The sequence below is a fragment of the Capricornis sumatraensis genome, chromosome 14, assembly GCF_032405125.1.
Source record: "Capricornis sumatraensis isolate serow.1 chromosome 14, serow.2, whole genome shotgun sequence".
Classification (NCBI taxonomy): domain Eukaryota; kingdom Metazoa; phylum Chordata; class Mammalia; order Artiodactyla; family Bovidae; genus Capricornis; species Capricornis sumatraensis.
In genome coordinates, this window is record NC_091082.1 from 34,902,159 (window position 1) to 34,915,650 (window position 13,492).

Consider the following 13,492-nt stretch of genomic DNA (forward strand, 5'->3'; position numbering starts at 1 on the left):
TGGAGAGGATGTGAAGAAATGTGACCCTTGTGTACCACTGGTGGGAATGTAAACTGATACAGCCACTATGCAGAACAGTATGAGGTTTCTTAAAAAGCTAAAAATAAAGCTACCAAATGACCCAGCAACCTTATTACTGGGCATATATCTGGAGAAAACCATAATTCAAAAAGACACAAGCACCCCTATATTCACTGCAGCACTATTTACAAAAGCCAGGACATGGAAATGACCTAAATGTCCATCACCAGAGAAATGGGTAAAGAAGATGTGGACATATACACCATGGGCTATTCCTCAGCCATAAAAAGGAATGAAATTGGGCCATCTGTAGAGAAATGGATGAACCTAAAAACTGCCATACAGAGTGAAGTGAGTCAGAAGGAGAAAAACAAATATTGTATATTAATGCACATATGTGGAATCTAGAAAAATGGTAAAGATGATCTTATTTGCAAAGCAAAAGTAGTAGAGAACAAATGTATGGGTGCCAAGGAGGAAAGAGGGGTGGTGGGAGCAAACGGGAGACTGGGACTGACGTGTATGCATACACTACCGATACTATGTATAAGATAGGTAACTAAGGAGAACCTATTACACAGCACAGGGAACTCTAGTGCTGTGCTGACCTAAATGGGAAGAGGGGATATATGTATACATATAGCTGAGTCACTCTGCTGTACAGTAGAAACACAACCCTGTAAAGCAACTACAATTCAATAAAAATTAATTTTAAAATTATAAATAATAGTTCGCCTTCTCCCTTGGGAGATACAGGGTGGGCAAATATTTAAACCTATCTATATTTAAAATGTCAGAAACATACACAAAAATATACCATTTCCTTTACTCACTTTTGTGATAGTTTTTAAGATGGCGAGACGATCTGCTGGGGGTGGTAAACCCACAAAGAGTGTTTTGTCCAGGCGGCCTGGGCGCAGGATTGCAGGGTCAATGATATCTAAAGACATAGGGAGGAAAAGCCTTAACTAAATAAAATCTTTTACAAAATATAATTAACATGAGAGATAGGAAAAGTACATTTTTAAGAGAAAAAACTGATAAATTAGACTAGTTTTAGAACTAAAAGATTCTCCTTGTCCTTAAGAAAGTGAAGTCTATCTATCCACTTCCTTCCTGCCCCAAACCTGTTTTCCTTCAGGATTCTCAAGCTAATATGATGACCCCAAATACCAGGCAGGTTTCTCCCTTCCCTCTAACTGGTGACACATTTTATCAATTTTATCAAGTCTGCTTCCTATTACCTTGAACCTCAGTCAAGGCCAAATGTAATGTCCCCTTAACTGGTTCTTTTCTTAATTTCCCCTCCCTGGGACCCCTTACAATGCTGCCAGAGTTATCTTCCTAAAATACATATTCAGTTGTCTCAAATCCTGCTCCACCCTGCAGAAGGAAGCCTGACACTTTCAACACCACGTGTCTGATAAGCCTAAGGGTCACCTGACTCTACAGGGCAAAGGTTCGCAAACATTCTGGTCTTAGGAAACCACTGCACTTTAAAAATGGAGTGCATATTACTGATGATTCCTTTTAAACCCCTCTCTCTTGTCCTTCCCTAAATCCCCTTACCCTAGGCAGCCACTGATCTGTTTTGTCACGATGGATTAGTTTGCATTTTCTTGAATTTTATGTAAGTGGAATCATACAGCATATACTGTCTGCTTTTACTCAACATAATTATTTCGAGATTCACCTAAGTTGTCATGTGTATCGGTATTTACCTATTTTTTATTGCTGAGCAGCATTCCACTGTGTGGCTATATCACATTTGTTTTTTAATTCTTCTGCTGACAAACATTTGGTTCAGTTCCAGTTTTGGACTACTATAAACAGAGATGCTATGACCACTCAAGCACAAGTCTTTGTATATGCTTTCGTTTCTCTTCAGTAAATACCTATGTATGGGATGCAAAGCAGTATGGCAATAACACACTGCAGGTGTACATTTAACTTTTAAAAATCAACAAGTTGCTTTCCAAACAAGCTGTACCATCTTACATTGCCAACAGTAATACATTCATATACTCTGTATTCTTGTCAATTCTTAGTACAGTTAATCTTTTGTTGTTGTTGCATTACGCTTTAATCTAATTGTACAAAACCTTGAAATTACAACTCCTCTACATTTCTAAGTGGAAGGTCATGTGTGCCTCCATATTCAATTCCACAGTTACCTCTGAGTGCATTTTACATCATGATGGATCAATGTAGAATTCCCATGTAATATCTCAAATTACATAAAATGAAAGCAATTTTCAAAGCTTTGTGGGAAGTCTTCGTACTAATGATAAAAGTTTTTCTTTTGTTTGGGAAACTTCGAATTATAATGTATTATGTAACTGTATTTTAAAATGTTGGTCACTGAATATCATGAACTTTGAACTGGTTTCTACTTCTAAAAGTGTACCATCACTAAGGTAAGACAACCAAAGTCTTCTATCAATTCAAAACCCTCAATTGTGTTTCTTTATAAAATAAGACTTGTGTAACCAACCAACTGCCTGCTATGGGACAAGAACTATGGTAATAGTGGGTTCAACTATTACACAATTATGTTAACATTTTATTTTTAAAACCACTTTACAAGAAAATACATTAAGTATGGCTTCCAACAGGAGTGTTATAACAGACATGTTACCAAGCTCAGATTATTTTAGTTCTTTAAGGAAAAAACAGGCTTTCAAGTTAAAACAACAATTTGTAACCAAAACTTTAATCCCAAGAATTCTCACAAAACATATTATAAATGACAGTATGGAAAAAATTCTTGCACAGTATCTCAAAGTTCAGTTCTACAATGTACCCTTAAACTGGAGGCCACAGTTATCTTGAATAGTCTCAAGTTTCCAAATAAAGAATGTTACAAAGAGCTATGTATTCATATACAAAACTCAGTGAAACTACAAACCAACTGATCTTGACTCAGTGAAACTATGAACCATGCTGTGTAAGGCCACCCAAGACAGATGGGTCATGGTGAAAAATTCTGACAAAGCATGGTCCACTGGAGGAGGCAATGGCAAACCACTCCAGTATTCTTGCCTTTAGAACCCCATGAACAGTACGAAAAGGCAAAAAGACATGACACTGAAAGATGAACTCCCCAGATCGGTAGGTGCCCAATATGCTACTTGAGAAGAGTGGAGAAATAACACCAGGAAGAATGAAGAGACGGAGCCATAGTGAAAAGAACACCCAACTGTGGATGTGACTGGTGATGGAAGTAAAGTCCAATGCTGTAAAGAACAACATTAACATTGCACAGGAGCCTGGAATGTTAGGTTAGGTCCATGAATCAAGATAAACTGATTCAAATAGGAGATGCAAAGACTGAATATCAACATTTTAGGAATCAGAGAACTAAAATGGATGGGAATGGGCAAATTTAACTTGGATGACCATTATATCTACTACTGCAGGCAAGAATCCCTTAGAAGAAATGGAGTAGCCATCAAAGTCAACAAGAGTCCAAAATGCAGTACTTGGGTGAAATTTCAAAAACAACAGAATCATCTCGGCTCATTTCCAAGGCAAACCATTCAGTATCACAGTAATCTAAGTCTATGCCCCAACCAGTAATGCTGAAGAAGCTGAAAATGAACGGTTCCATGAAGACCTACAAGATCTTCTAGAAGTAACACCCCAAAAGATGTCCTTTTCATTATAGGGGACTGGAATGCCAAAGTAGGAAGTCATGAGATACTGGTGAAGTGAAGTCGCTCAGTCGTGTCTGACTCCTTGCAACCCCATGGACTGCAGCCCACCAGGCTTTCCTGTCCATGGGATTTTCCAGGCAAGAGTACTGGAATGGGTTGCCATTGCCTTCTCCAGATACACAGATGACACCACCCTTATGGCAGAAAGCAAAGAAGAACTAAAGAATCTCTTGATGAAAAGAGGAGAGCGAAGAAGCTAGCTTAAAACTCAACATTCAAAAAACAAAGATCATGGCATTTGGTCCTACCTCATAGCAAATAGATAGGGAAACAATGGAACCAGTGACAGACTTTATTTTGGGGGGCTCCAAAATCACTGCAGATGGTGACCGCAGCCATGAAATCAAGACACTTGCTCCTTCGAAGTAAAGCTATGACCCACCTAGACAGCATATTAAGAAGCAGAGACATTACTTTGCTGACAAAGGTCCTTCTAGTCAAAGCTATGGTTTTTCTAGTAGTCATGTATGGATGTGAGAGTCAGACTATAAAGAAAGCTGAGTGCCGAAGAATTGATGTTTTTGAACTGTGGTGTTGGACCAGAAGACTCTTCAGAGTCCCTTGGACTGCTAGGAGATCAAACCAGTCAATCCTGAAGGAAATCAGTACTGAATATTCATTGGAGGGACTGATGCTGAAGCTGAAACTCTAATATTTTGGCCACCTGATGCAAAGAATTGACTCACTGGAAAGACCCCAATGCTGGGAAAGACTGAAGGTGGGAGGAGAAGGGGACGATGGAGGATTAGATGGTTGGATGGCATCATCTACTCAATGGACATGAGTTTAAGCAAGCTCTGGAAGTTGGTGATGGACAGGGAGGCCTGGCATGCTGCAGTCCATGGGCTCGCAAAGAATCACACACGACTGAGCAACTGAACTGAGTCATATACAGCAATCACATAAGGCATTAGCTGCTCAGTCATGTCCAACTCTTTGCAACCCCATGGACTGTAACTTACCAGGCTCCTTTGTCCATGGCATTTTCCAGCCAAGAGTACTGGAGTGGGTTGCCATTTCCTTCTCCAGGGGGTCTTCCTGACCCAGGGATTAAACCCAGGTCTCCCGCATTGCAGGCGAATGCTTTACCCTCTGAGCCACCAGGGAAGCCCACCACCAGGGAATCACATACAGAACTTCTGATCCAAAGCAAAGGCAAACTAACTTTCTTGAAATTTCTAGGATTCCACACCAACTGGAAAACCTCTTATCCAGTGCGAACACCAACGGTGGAACTCTCAAACCTCTAATCTAGATGTCCACAGTGTTCTCCCATCTAGCCCTGCATCTCAGGGATCTTCAAGTTCAACACAAGCAAAGCTGGGAGGGTTTCTAGCAACCCACATTCTCTGGAGTGGTCCAAAATAGCCTAAAGGTCATTCCAATTCATAGTTTCCAAGATTACCTACATAACTTTACAGTCTAATAGACAGGAATCACAATGCATTTCTAAATCTTGGGTTAGAAATACCAAGGCTCAAATATGTATACCTTCAGCTGGGTCTTCCTGGTCCCCTCCCGCCTGGCACCCACATACGCTCTCGCAGACTCAGTGTCCATGAAATGCCTTATAATGTCTCTTTCATTTCAGTCATTCTAAGGTTCACAGTGATATCTCACTGCAGCTTTAATCTGCACTTCCTTGATGACTAATGACATTGGGCACCTTTTCATCTGTCACCTGTATACTTTCTATGATGAGCTGTCTGTACAAATCTTTTGCCTATTTTTAATATCTTTTGTTGCTGTTAAGTTTTTAGTCATGTTGTTGAGTTCATGAAATATCCTTTATCAAATAATATACTCTGCAAGTATTTTCTCTCATTCTGTGGTCTGTCTATTCTCTTAGTGGCATCCTTTGAAGAGCAGGATTAAACCACTTGCTTGAAAGACTGCACTTCTGGTATCACATCTATGAAACCTTTGCTTGATCCAACGTAGGAAAAATTTTACCCTATGTTTTCTTCTAGCAGTGTTGTAGCTTTGGATTTCCATTGGTCTTTGATCAGTTGAGTTCATTTTTACACGTCATAAAAGGTATGGATTAAAGTTCACTCTTCTTGCATATGGATATCCAATTGTTCCATTACTACTGAAAAGGTCATCCTTTTCCCACCAGTGCCTTTGTGCTTTATTAAAAAAAAAAAAATTGTCCAAATATTTGTAGAAACATTGTTTTGATTCTATAATCCAATGATCTATATGTCTATGTCTATGCCAATACCATGCTGTGAAAACATCTTTTATCTTAAACATAAAAATGCAGATCTTTCTTAAAAAAAATTCTTATTTATTTAGTTTTATTTATCTGGCTGCACCAGGTCTTAGCTATGGCATGTAAACTCTTAGGTGAGGCATGCAGGTTCTAGTTCCCTGACCAGAGCCTGAACCTGCGCCTCATGCACTGAGAGCAGTCTTAACCTATGGCCCACCAGGGAAGTCCACAAAGAGCCAGATCGGCATGTCTCAAAATAAAGCTTGATATGAACAATCCCTATTGTATCTGGAAAGGATTCTTAGTTTAGGACTTCAATAATAATTTAAACTCTCTTACTGACAAACATCACATTTAGTATTTTATAGTTTACTATTTTATGAAATTATTTATTTTACTTACAGTAAAAAGCATCCTGAGTACTTTATATGCCATAAAGTGTGCGTGGGGGGGGGGGGTTAGATGATTTAAACAATGCTCCATCAAATTAAAATTTCATGTATTGCATCATTTCTCAAAGAAAAGCTGGTTCATACTCAACAATTCTGTTTCATAACTACAGGCATCTTACTGATGACTGAGATTCGGATCTTTCCCCATCAGTTCCCACCTTGGTTAAGGCCAACAGATCCTTCCAGTTTTTCAGGCCTAAAATCTGGGAGTCATACTGGATTCCATTCTTCCACATCTATACTCAAGCCATTGGCAAATCATGTCAACTCTGATACAACATATTTAGATTCTTTCTACCCCCAGATACTACCTGATTCAAACTATCATCTTTTACTTGGATTATTTTTACAGCTCCCTAAATGGTTCCTTACCTAATTGTGTCAGAATTTTAAGTAGAAGACTCAAGATAACAATTCTTACCTTCTTCAGTTTCTAACAGAACAATTCTTATCTTTGCAATGAAGAAGTCATCAACAATTCTAAAGATTTAAGGACAAAATTCATTCGCTTACAAATATGCACAACAGGAGAAACTCTTCCTCAACCATTGATCAAAAAGCAACTGCTATCCTATTAAGTACTCAAAAAAAGCTAAAATTTAAGAGCTAACAGTAGCAACTTTCAACTTACAGAAAATACTTTGTTACCAATGGACCTTCAATTTTCAACAATGCTGCCAAGACAATTCTATGGGGAAAAGATCAGTCTTTGCAACAAAGGATCCTGAGACACATGAATAGCCTGCAAAAGGATGAACACCTTTCTCACAACAGACAAAAATTAACTCAAAATGGATCAAAGACCTAAATGTGAGCACTAAAAGTATAAAACTCTTACAAGAAAGCATAGGAGTTAATCTCTGTGACCTTAGGATAGGCAAAGATTGCTTAGGTATGACAGCAAAAAAACCCGATATAAAATAAAATAGAAACCTATTTACTTCTCTCCAAGCGCTCTCCATTTCAGCAAATAGCAAACTTTTTACCCTAGCTTTTAGGTAAAAAAAAATCTAATAGTAACCTTTCTTTACTCTCTTTCTCACATCCACATCTAATAATAGTACTTTCTATTGGTTTTACCTTCAAAATATATCCCAGAGTGGGATCAGCTCCCATTGATCACTTCTTAATTTTCCCCCCAAACTCACAGCAATTCTCCCCTGGATCTTCTAACTCAGATGATCCTCTATGTTAAGAACTCCTTTGGGACTACAGTGAAATTTATGGACTCCTTGTCAAAAACGTGCTTTAATGCATAAGGCAAAATACACAGGATTACAAAGAAATCAATGGTATTAAAAGCTATCAAACTGTTAGGAAAACAAAATTTTGAATAATAATACATATGAAGTGAAGTCGCTCAGTTGTGTCTGACTCTTTGCAACCCTGTGGACAGTAGCCTAACAAGCTCCTCTGTCCTTAGGATTTTCTAGGCAAGAGTACTGGAGTAGGTTGCCATTTCCTTCTCCAAGGGATCTTCCCAATCCAGGGATCGAACCCGGGTCTCCCACATTGTAGGCAGACACTTTACCATCTGAGCCACCAGGGAAGTCTCTAATAATACATGTACTTCCTTATTAATATCTTAAACAGCAAGTTTGATTACACTAATTGTGGAGTAGTATGGGTATAAACAGTATTGTGTGATATCTGTAAAGACTGTAAGGTGACAGAGAAATAGCTACAAGTTCACAGTTCCAGGTATACTCAGTCTTGTTGCCAACGTTCATAATTCAGGGAAATGCTAAAATTCAGTTAGATGGTGGTGAAATTAAGTTTTGTCACATTTAGGCTCATGTCTGTATGCGCGTGTATGCGTGCTGTCACGCAGTCGTGTCTGACTCTTTGTGACCCTATGGACTATGGCCAGCCAGGCTCCTCTGTCCATGGGATTCTCCAAGTAAGAATACTGGAGTGGGCTGCCATGCCCTCCGTCCAGGGGATCTTTCCACCCAGGGACTGAACCTGCATCTCCTGGCAGATGGGTTCTTTACCACTAGCACCACCTGGGAAGCCCCATGTAGGTTCCTAGATCCCTTAAATTCTAGCTACAGATCCCCAAGGTTAAGAATACCATTTTTAGCTAATTTTTGTGAAAGGTGTAAGATCTATATCTATTTTTTTTTTGCATGTGAGTGTACAGTTGTTACAGCACCGTTTGTTGAAAAGACTATCCTTTCTGTTAGGATACTGTCTTTGTTCCTTTGTCAAAGATCAGTCCCCTATATTTGTGTGGGTCTATTTCTGGCTTCTGTTCTGTTCCATTGATTTATCTTATCCTTTCATTAGAACCACACTGTCTTGATTATCACAGCTTTATAATAAATCTTGAAGCTGGGTAGTGCCAGTCCTCCAATTTTATTCTCTTCTTTCTTTATTTAAATTTTTATTTACTTTTTTACATTTTGGCTGCACTGGGTCTTTGTTGCTGAACACAGGCTTTTAGTTGTGTTAAGCAGGGGCTACTCTCTAATTGTGGTGCACAGGCTTCTCAACTGCCCTGACCTCTCCTGTTTCAGAGCATAGGCTCTACAGCATGCAAGTTTCAGCAGTTGTGGTTCACGGGCTTCAATGCCAGAGGCATGTGGAATCTTCCTGGACCAGGGATTGAACCTGAATCCCCTGCACTGGCAAGTGAATTCTTAACCAGTGGACCACCAGGGAAGTCCCTATTCTCTCCTTTAATACTGTGCTTCCTCGTCTAAGTCTTTTGCATTTCCAAATAAACTTTAGCCTTTACATATAAACTTTAGAATAAACTTGCACTTTCATATAAACTTTAGAATATAAACTTTTGCCCTTCAATATCAACTTCAGAAACAAATGTTCTTTAAAAAAACTTGCTAGGATTGCTTTGAATCTACAGACCAAACTGGGAAGACTGACATCCTGACAACACTGAGTCTTCCTATCAGACACAAGAGATATCTCTCTATTTATTCAGATCTTTGATTTTTTTCCATCAGAGTTTCCTAGTTTGCTTCATACAGACCTTGTACATATTTTATTAATTTATACCTAAGTTCCTGTTTTTCTTTCTTTTTGGTGCTGATGTAAATGGTATTGTAGTTTCTTTTTTTTTTGTAAATGGTATTCTATTTTCAATTTCAAACTCCAATTGTTTATTGCTCGCACTGACCAACTTATTTTTGAAAAAGGTGTAAAATTGACTCAGTGGAGGAAGGAGTCTTCAACAAATGATGGTGGAACAACTGGATACCATAGAGGGAAAAAAAGCCCTTTGACCTAAACTTTGTGCCTCACGTAAGTTACCTAACAACAGATCACAGGTTTAAGTGTGAAACATAACCATAACACTTTGAAAGAAAACACTGCAGACAATCTTTACGACATAGTTTTGAAAAACAGATTTTAGACATGGTCCTCAGAAAGGAAATAAGGAAATAAGATGATGTATGAAAGGAAACAAGATGATGAAAAGACAAGCTACAGACTGGGACAAAGATGAAAAAAAACTGAATCTCTCTTAGCGTTACTGACAGAAATCACAGTCATTCAAGAAGAGTCTGACAATCTCTTTAAAAATGAACATATATTTATCATATGACCCAGCAACCATGCTCCTGGGCATCTATGTCAAAGAAACACATTATGTTCACGTAAGAACCAGACGTAGGTGTTCAGGGCAGCTTTATATGAAGCACTCAAAAACTGGAAACGAACATAATGCCCCCAAGAAGAGAACAGGTAAGCAAACTAGGACCTACCTCCACACCACAGAATATTACTCAGTACTGAAAAGGAACAGCCTGTGGATACATACAAGAATTCAATCAGTCTCATACTTTGCCACCTGATGTGAAGAGTTGACTCACTGGAAAAGAATCCTAATGCTGGGAAAGATTGAAGGCAGAAAGAAAAGAGGAATACACAAGATGAGATGGTTGGATGGCATCACCGACTCAATGGACATGAGTTTGAGCAAACTCTCGGAGATGGTGAAGGATAGGGAAGCCTGGTGTGCTGCAGTCCACTGGGTTGCAAAGAGTCAGACACGACTTAGCAACTGAACAACAAGGGCATTAGAATAGGTGAATAAAGCCAACCTATAGGTCACATTTTGTATGATTACTTTCATACAAAATTCTTAAAAGTGATACAGTTATAGAGATGGAGAACAGACTAGCAGTTGCCCTGAGTTAGAGACGGTGGGAGAGAGGTGGTTGTTTCCATAAAGGGACAGCAGGAAGGAGGTCTGTGTGGTGATGGAACAGTTCTTGTGTTGACTGCAATGGGATTACATGAATCCACACATGTGCTAAAAGAGCACAGAAATAGACAAAATTACACAAATGTCTATTTCCTAGTTTTGATTTTGTACCATAGTTATGTAAAATGTAACAACTGGGTAAATGGAACCTCTGTGCATTATTTTTTATGATTTCCTGTGAGTTTATAAATGTTTCAAAATGCAGTTATTAATAAAAAAAAGTCACATATTTTATAAAAAGAAAACTAGATCACATCATTCCCATTCAAAAAACCTTCACGGCAGAATAAAACCCACACCCCATACTGTGGCCTAAAAGGCCCCTTGCTCCTCTCCATTACTCACTCCCCGCTGCCCCCCACCAAGTCTTTTCACTTGAGACACACTGGCCCTGCTGGTTCTCCAAACTTGTTCTCACCTCAGGGCCTTTACACTTACTGTTTTCTACCTGGAATGCCTTCTCTCAGATTATTGTATGGCTCAATTCTTCACATTATTTGGGTTCCTGCTCATATGTCACTTCTTCTGAAGAAGCCTTCCTGGACCATGATATCTAAGTTAGCATTCACTTCCTCAAAATAGACATCCTCCATCCTCTTACCCTGTTTTACTGCACTGCCTATTACTTATTCCCTGTTCAGCTCCAAATCAGAACATATGCAGGCAAATAAGTTTTCTGAATTGTTAACCTTTGAATTCCCAAAGCTCAGTAGGACCAGGCATATAATAAAAATTCTGTAAAAATGAGTGAATGAGTAAATCTTCTGAGATTAATGGTATGACTGATCCATATACAACACCAAACCATAAGGCTGAATGTATAACTTGTACCATAATATCAAGAATATGATCAAAGAAAAATTTACATAACAAGCATTAAAGATAACTACATGTTTTTACATTCCAACTTCTCTCTCTCTGAATCTGGGTCTTCCTGTCACTGTCCTGACCAAGAGAATTTGTCTAATCTGGGCCCTACCTTCAAGAGGAATGGCAACTTCTGCCTTTATCTCTTGGAATCCAGCTGTTATCTAAGAGGGGGGAGTACTCAGAGAGCCATGCTAACAGAAGTCAAGCCACACGGCGAGGCCTTGGAATTTGACAACCGCAGAAGGAGAGGGAAGGCATAAGGCCAAGGAGCACCAAGGCACCAGACACGGAGCAGAGAAGTCACCTCAGAAGGGGTGCTCTGGCCCAGCCATGCCTGCTGGCGGCATGCGGATCACAGACGAACCACCTGGACAAGCCCTCCCTGAATTCCTGACCTACAAAACGACGAACAAGGCAGAAATGGTGATTTTAAGACACTAAGTGTTGTAGCAGTTTGTTATGCAGCAATAGCTGACCAGAACATCAGGCAAGAAAGGATTTCTTAAAGCTAACCAGGAAATAAGTTATAAACAACCAAACAGAATGTCACAGGATAGAATACAATGAGAGAGAACTGCCAAATAAGCATCAATACAAGCAAAGAGACCCAGAACATCTGTTTTTAAATTTATGTGGCTCCTCAATGTAATCGGGAGGAAGTGATGGGTGAGATACAGTAGAGAGGAAGGCAATACTCAAGGACGCTGGAAGGAACAAAACACAGGGGCCACACAATGATTCAACCTCCATTCACTGGCTAAGCTAAACAGACTACTATAGTCAGTTGTCCATTTTACAACTAAGGAGAATCTGGAGAAGGAGTTCAAAGATGAATGAAGAGATCAGAGGAGGTGAAAAAAACATGAGGAAAGACAATGTACCTGAATCCTTTTGAAAGAAAGGATTTAAGTAAAATTTAAGTAATGCTGAAGGATCCACTATTTTCTAATCTACAGAGATTAAACTAAAAGATAAGATGTCTACAATAAACATGAATGAAAAATGTTGAGTGCAGTTAAAGACAGAATAGGTTATTATGGCAGACCAAACATTGTCTTCTTGAAATCTGCTAGAAAAGATCTGCAGCTGCTTGGGAAAGGCAGGATGTGATGCTATCCAAATTTGAGACCTTCAAGGTTTCTTCTAGGATGACTCTGATTTTATGACCCAACAACTATTCCTACTGCCAATACCTGAAGTGTGTATGACGATGATAATAATTACTTAACAGCTACTTGCCACATACTACAATACATACACTACCAACATAACTTAAGCTTTGTTGACAACACTGCCTATTAGGTACTATCATCCTCATTTTACAGATGAATAAGTACTGGTTAGCAAGATGAAGTCATATTTGCTCAGGATTAATGTGGTACAGTAACGAATGAGTACACTGGTCGTTACCTCAGGCTCTTGGCTAGAGTTTTCTGTGCAACAGGAGTGTTTTTGTTATGCTAAAGAGATGACTCAAGGTTGGCCCCAATATAACTTCAGGATGGGGCTGGTTATCAGAATGACTAAGCATCTGATTAGAGGGTTGGAACTTGTAGCCAGACATCTGAGGAGGCAGGGAGACTGAGTTCAATCACATGGCTGATGAGTCAATTAATAAAAACTCTGGACATCAAACCTGAGGGAGATTCCTGGTCGATGAACACACTGATGGGACAGGAGGGTGTCGTGTCCTGACTCCGTGGAGAAAGGGCCTGGAAACCATACCATCTCTGAGATCTAGCCCCAAGTGTACCCTTTATAATAAACTGGAACTGTAGGTATAGTGCTTTTCTTTTGTTAGTCCTTCTGGCAAATTATTGAACGTGAGGGCAGTTATGGGTATCCCCAAGTCTGTGTAGCAAGTTGGTCATAAGTGCAGGTGTCCTGGAGACACCACGTGCAGCTGGCATCTGAAGCAGGGGAGTGGTCAAGATGACTCCCCCTTAACTTGCAGGTTCTGGTACTAACTCTAAGCGGTTAGTGTCAG

At 39.4% G+C, this 13,492-nt stretch overlaps 1 protein-coding gene across 6 annotated transcripts in view; it reads right to left on the reverse strand.

Moving 5' to 3' along the window:
* Positions 1-13,492, reverse strand: part of NVL (nuclear VCP like) — an 83,282-nt gene that overhangs the window by 24,914 nt on the left and 44,876 nt on the right. For 5 of the 6 annotated variants that reach the window (XM_068986038.1, XM_068986035.1, XM_068986036.1 and 2 more), the window contains one exon: positions 855-961. In XM_068986038.1, coding sequence (XP_068842139.1) covers positions 855-961 — 107 coding nt within the window. Of the gene's footprint in view, positions 1-854; positions 962-1,842; positions 1,917-13,492 lie in introns of those variants that run through there. The other variant, XM_068986039.1, reaches the window with a different exon arrangement.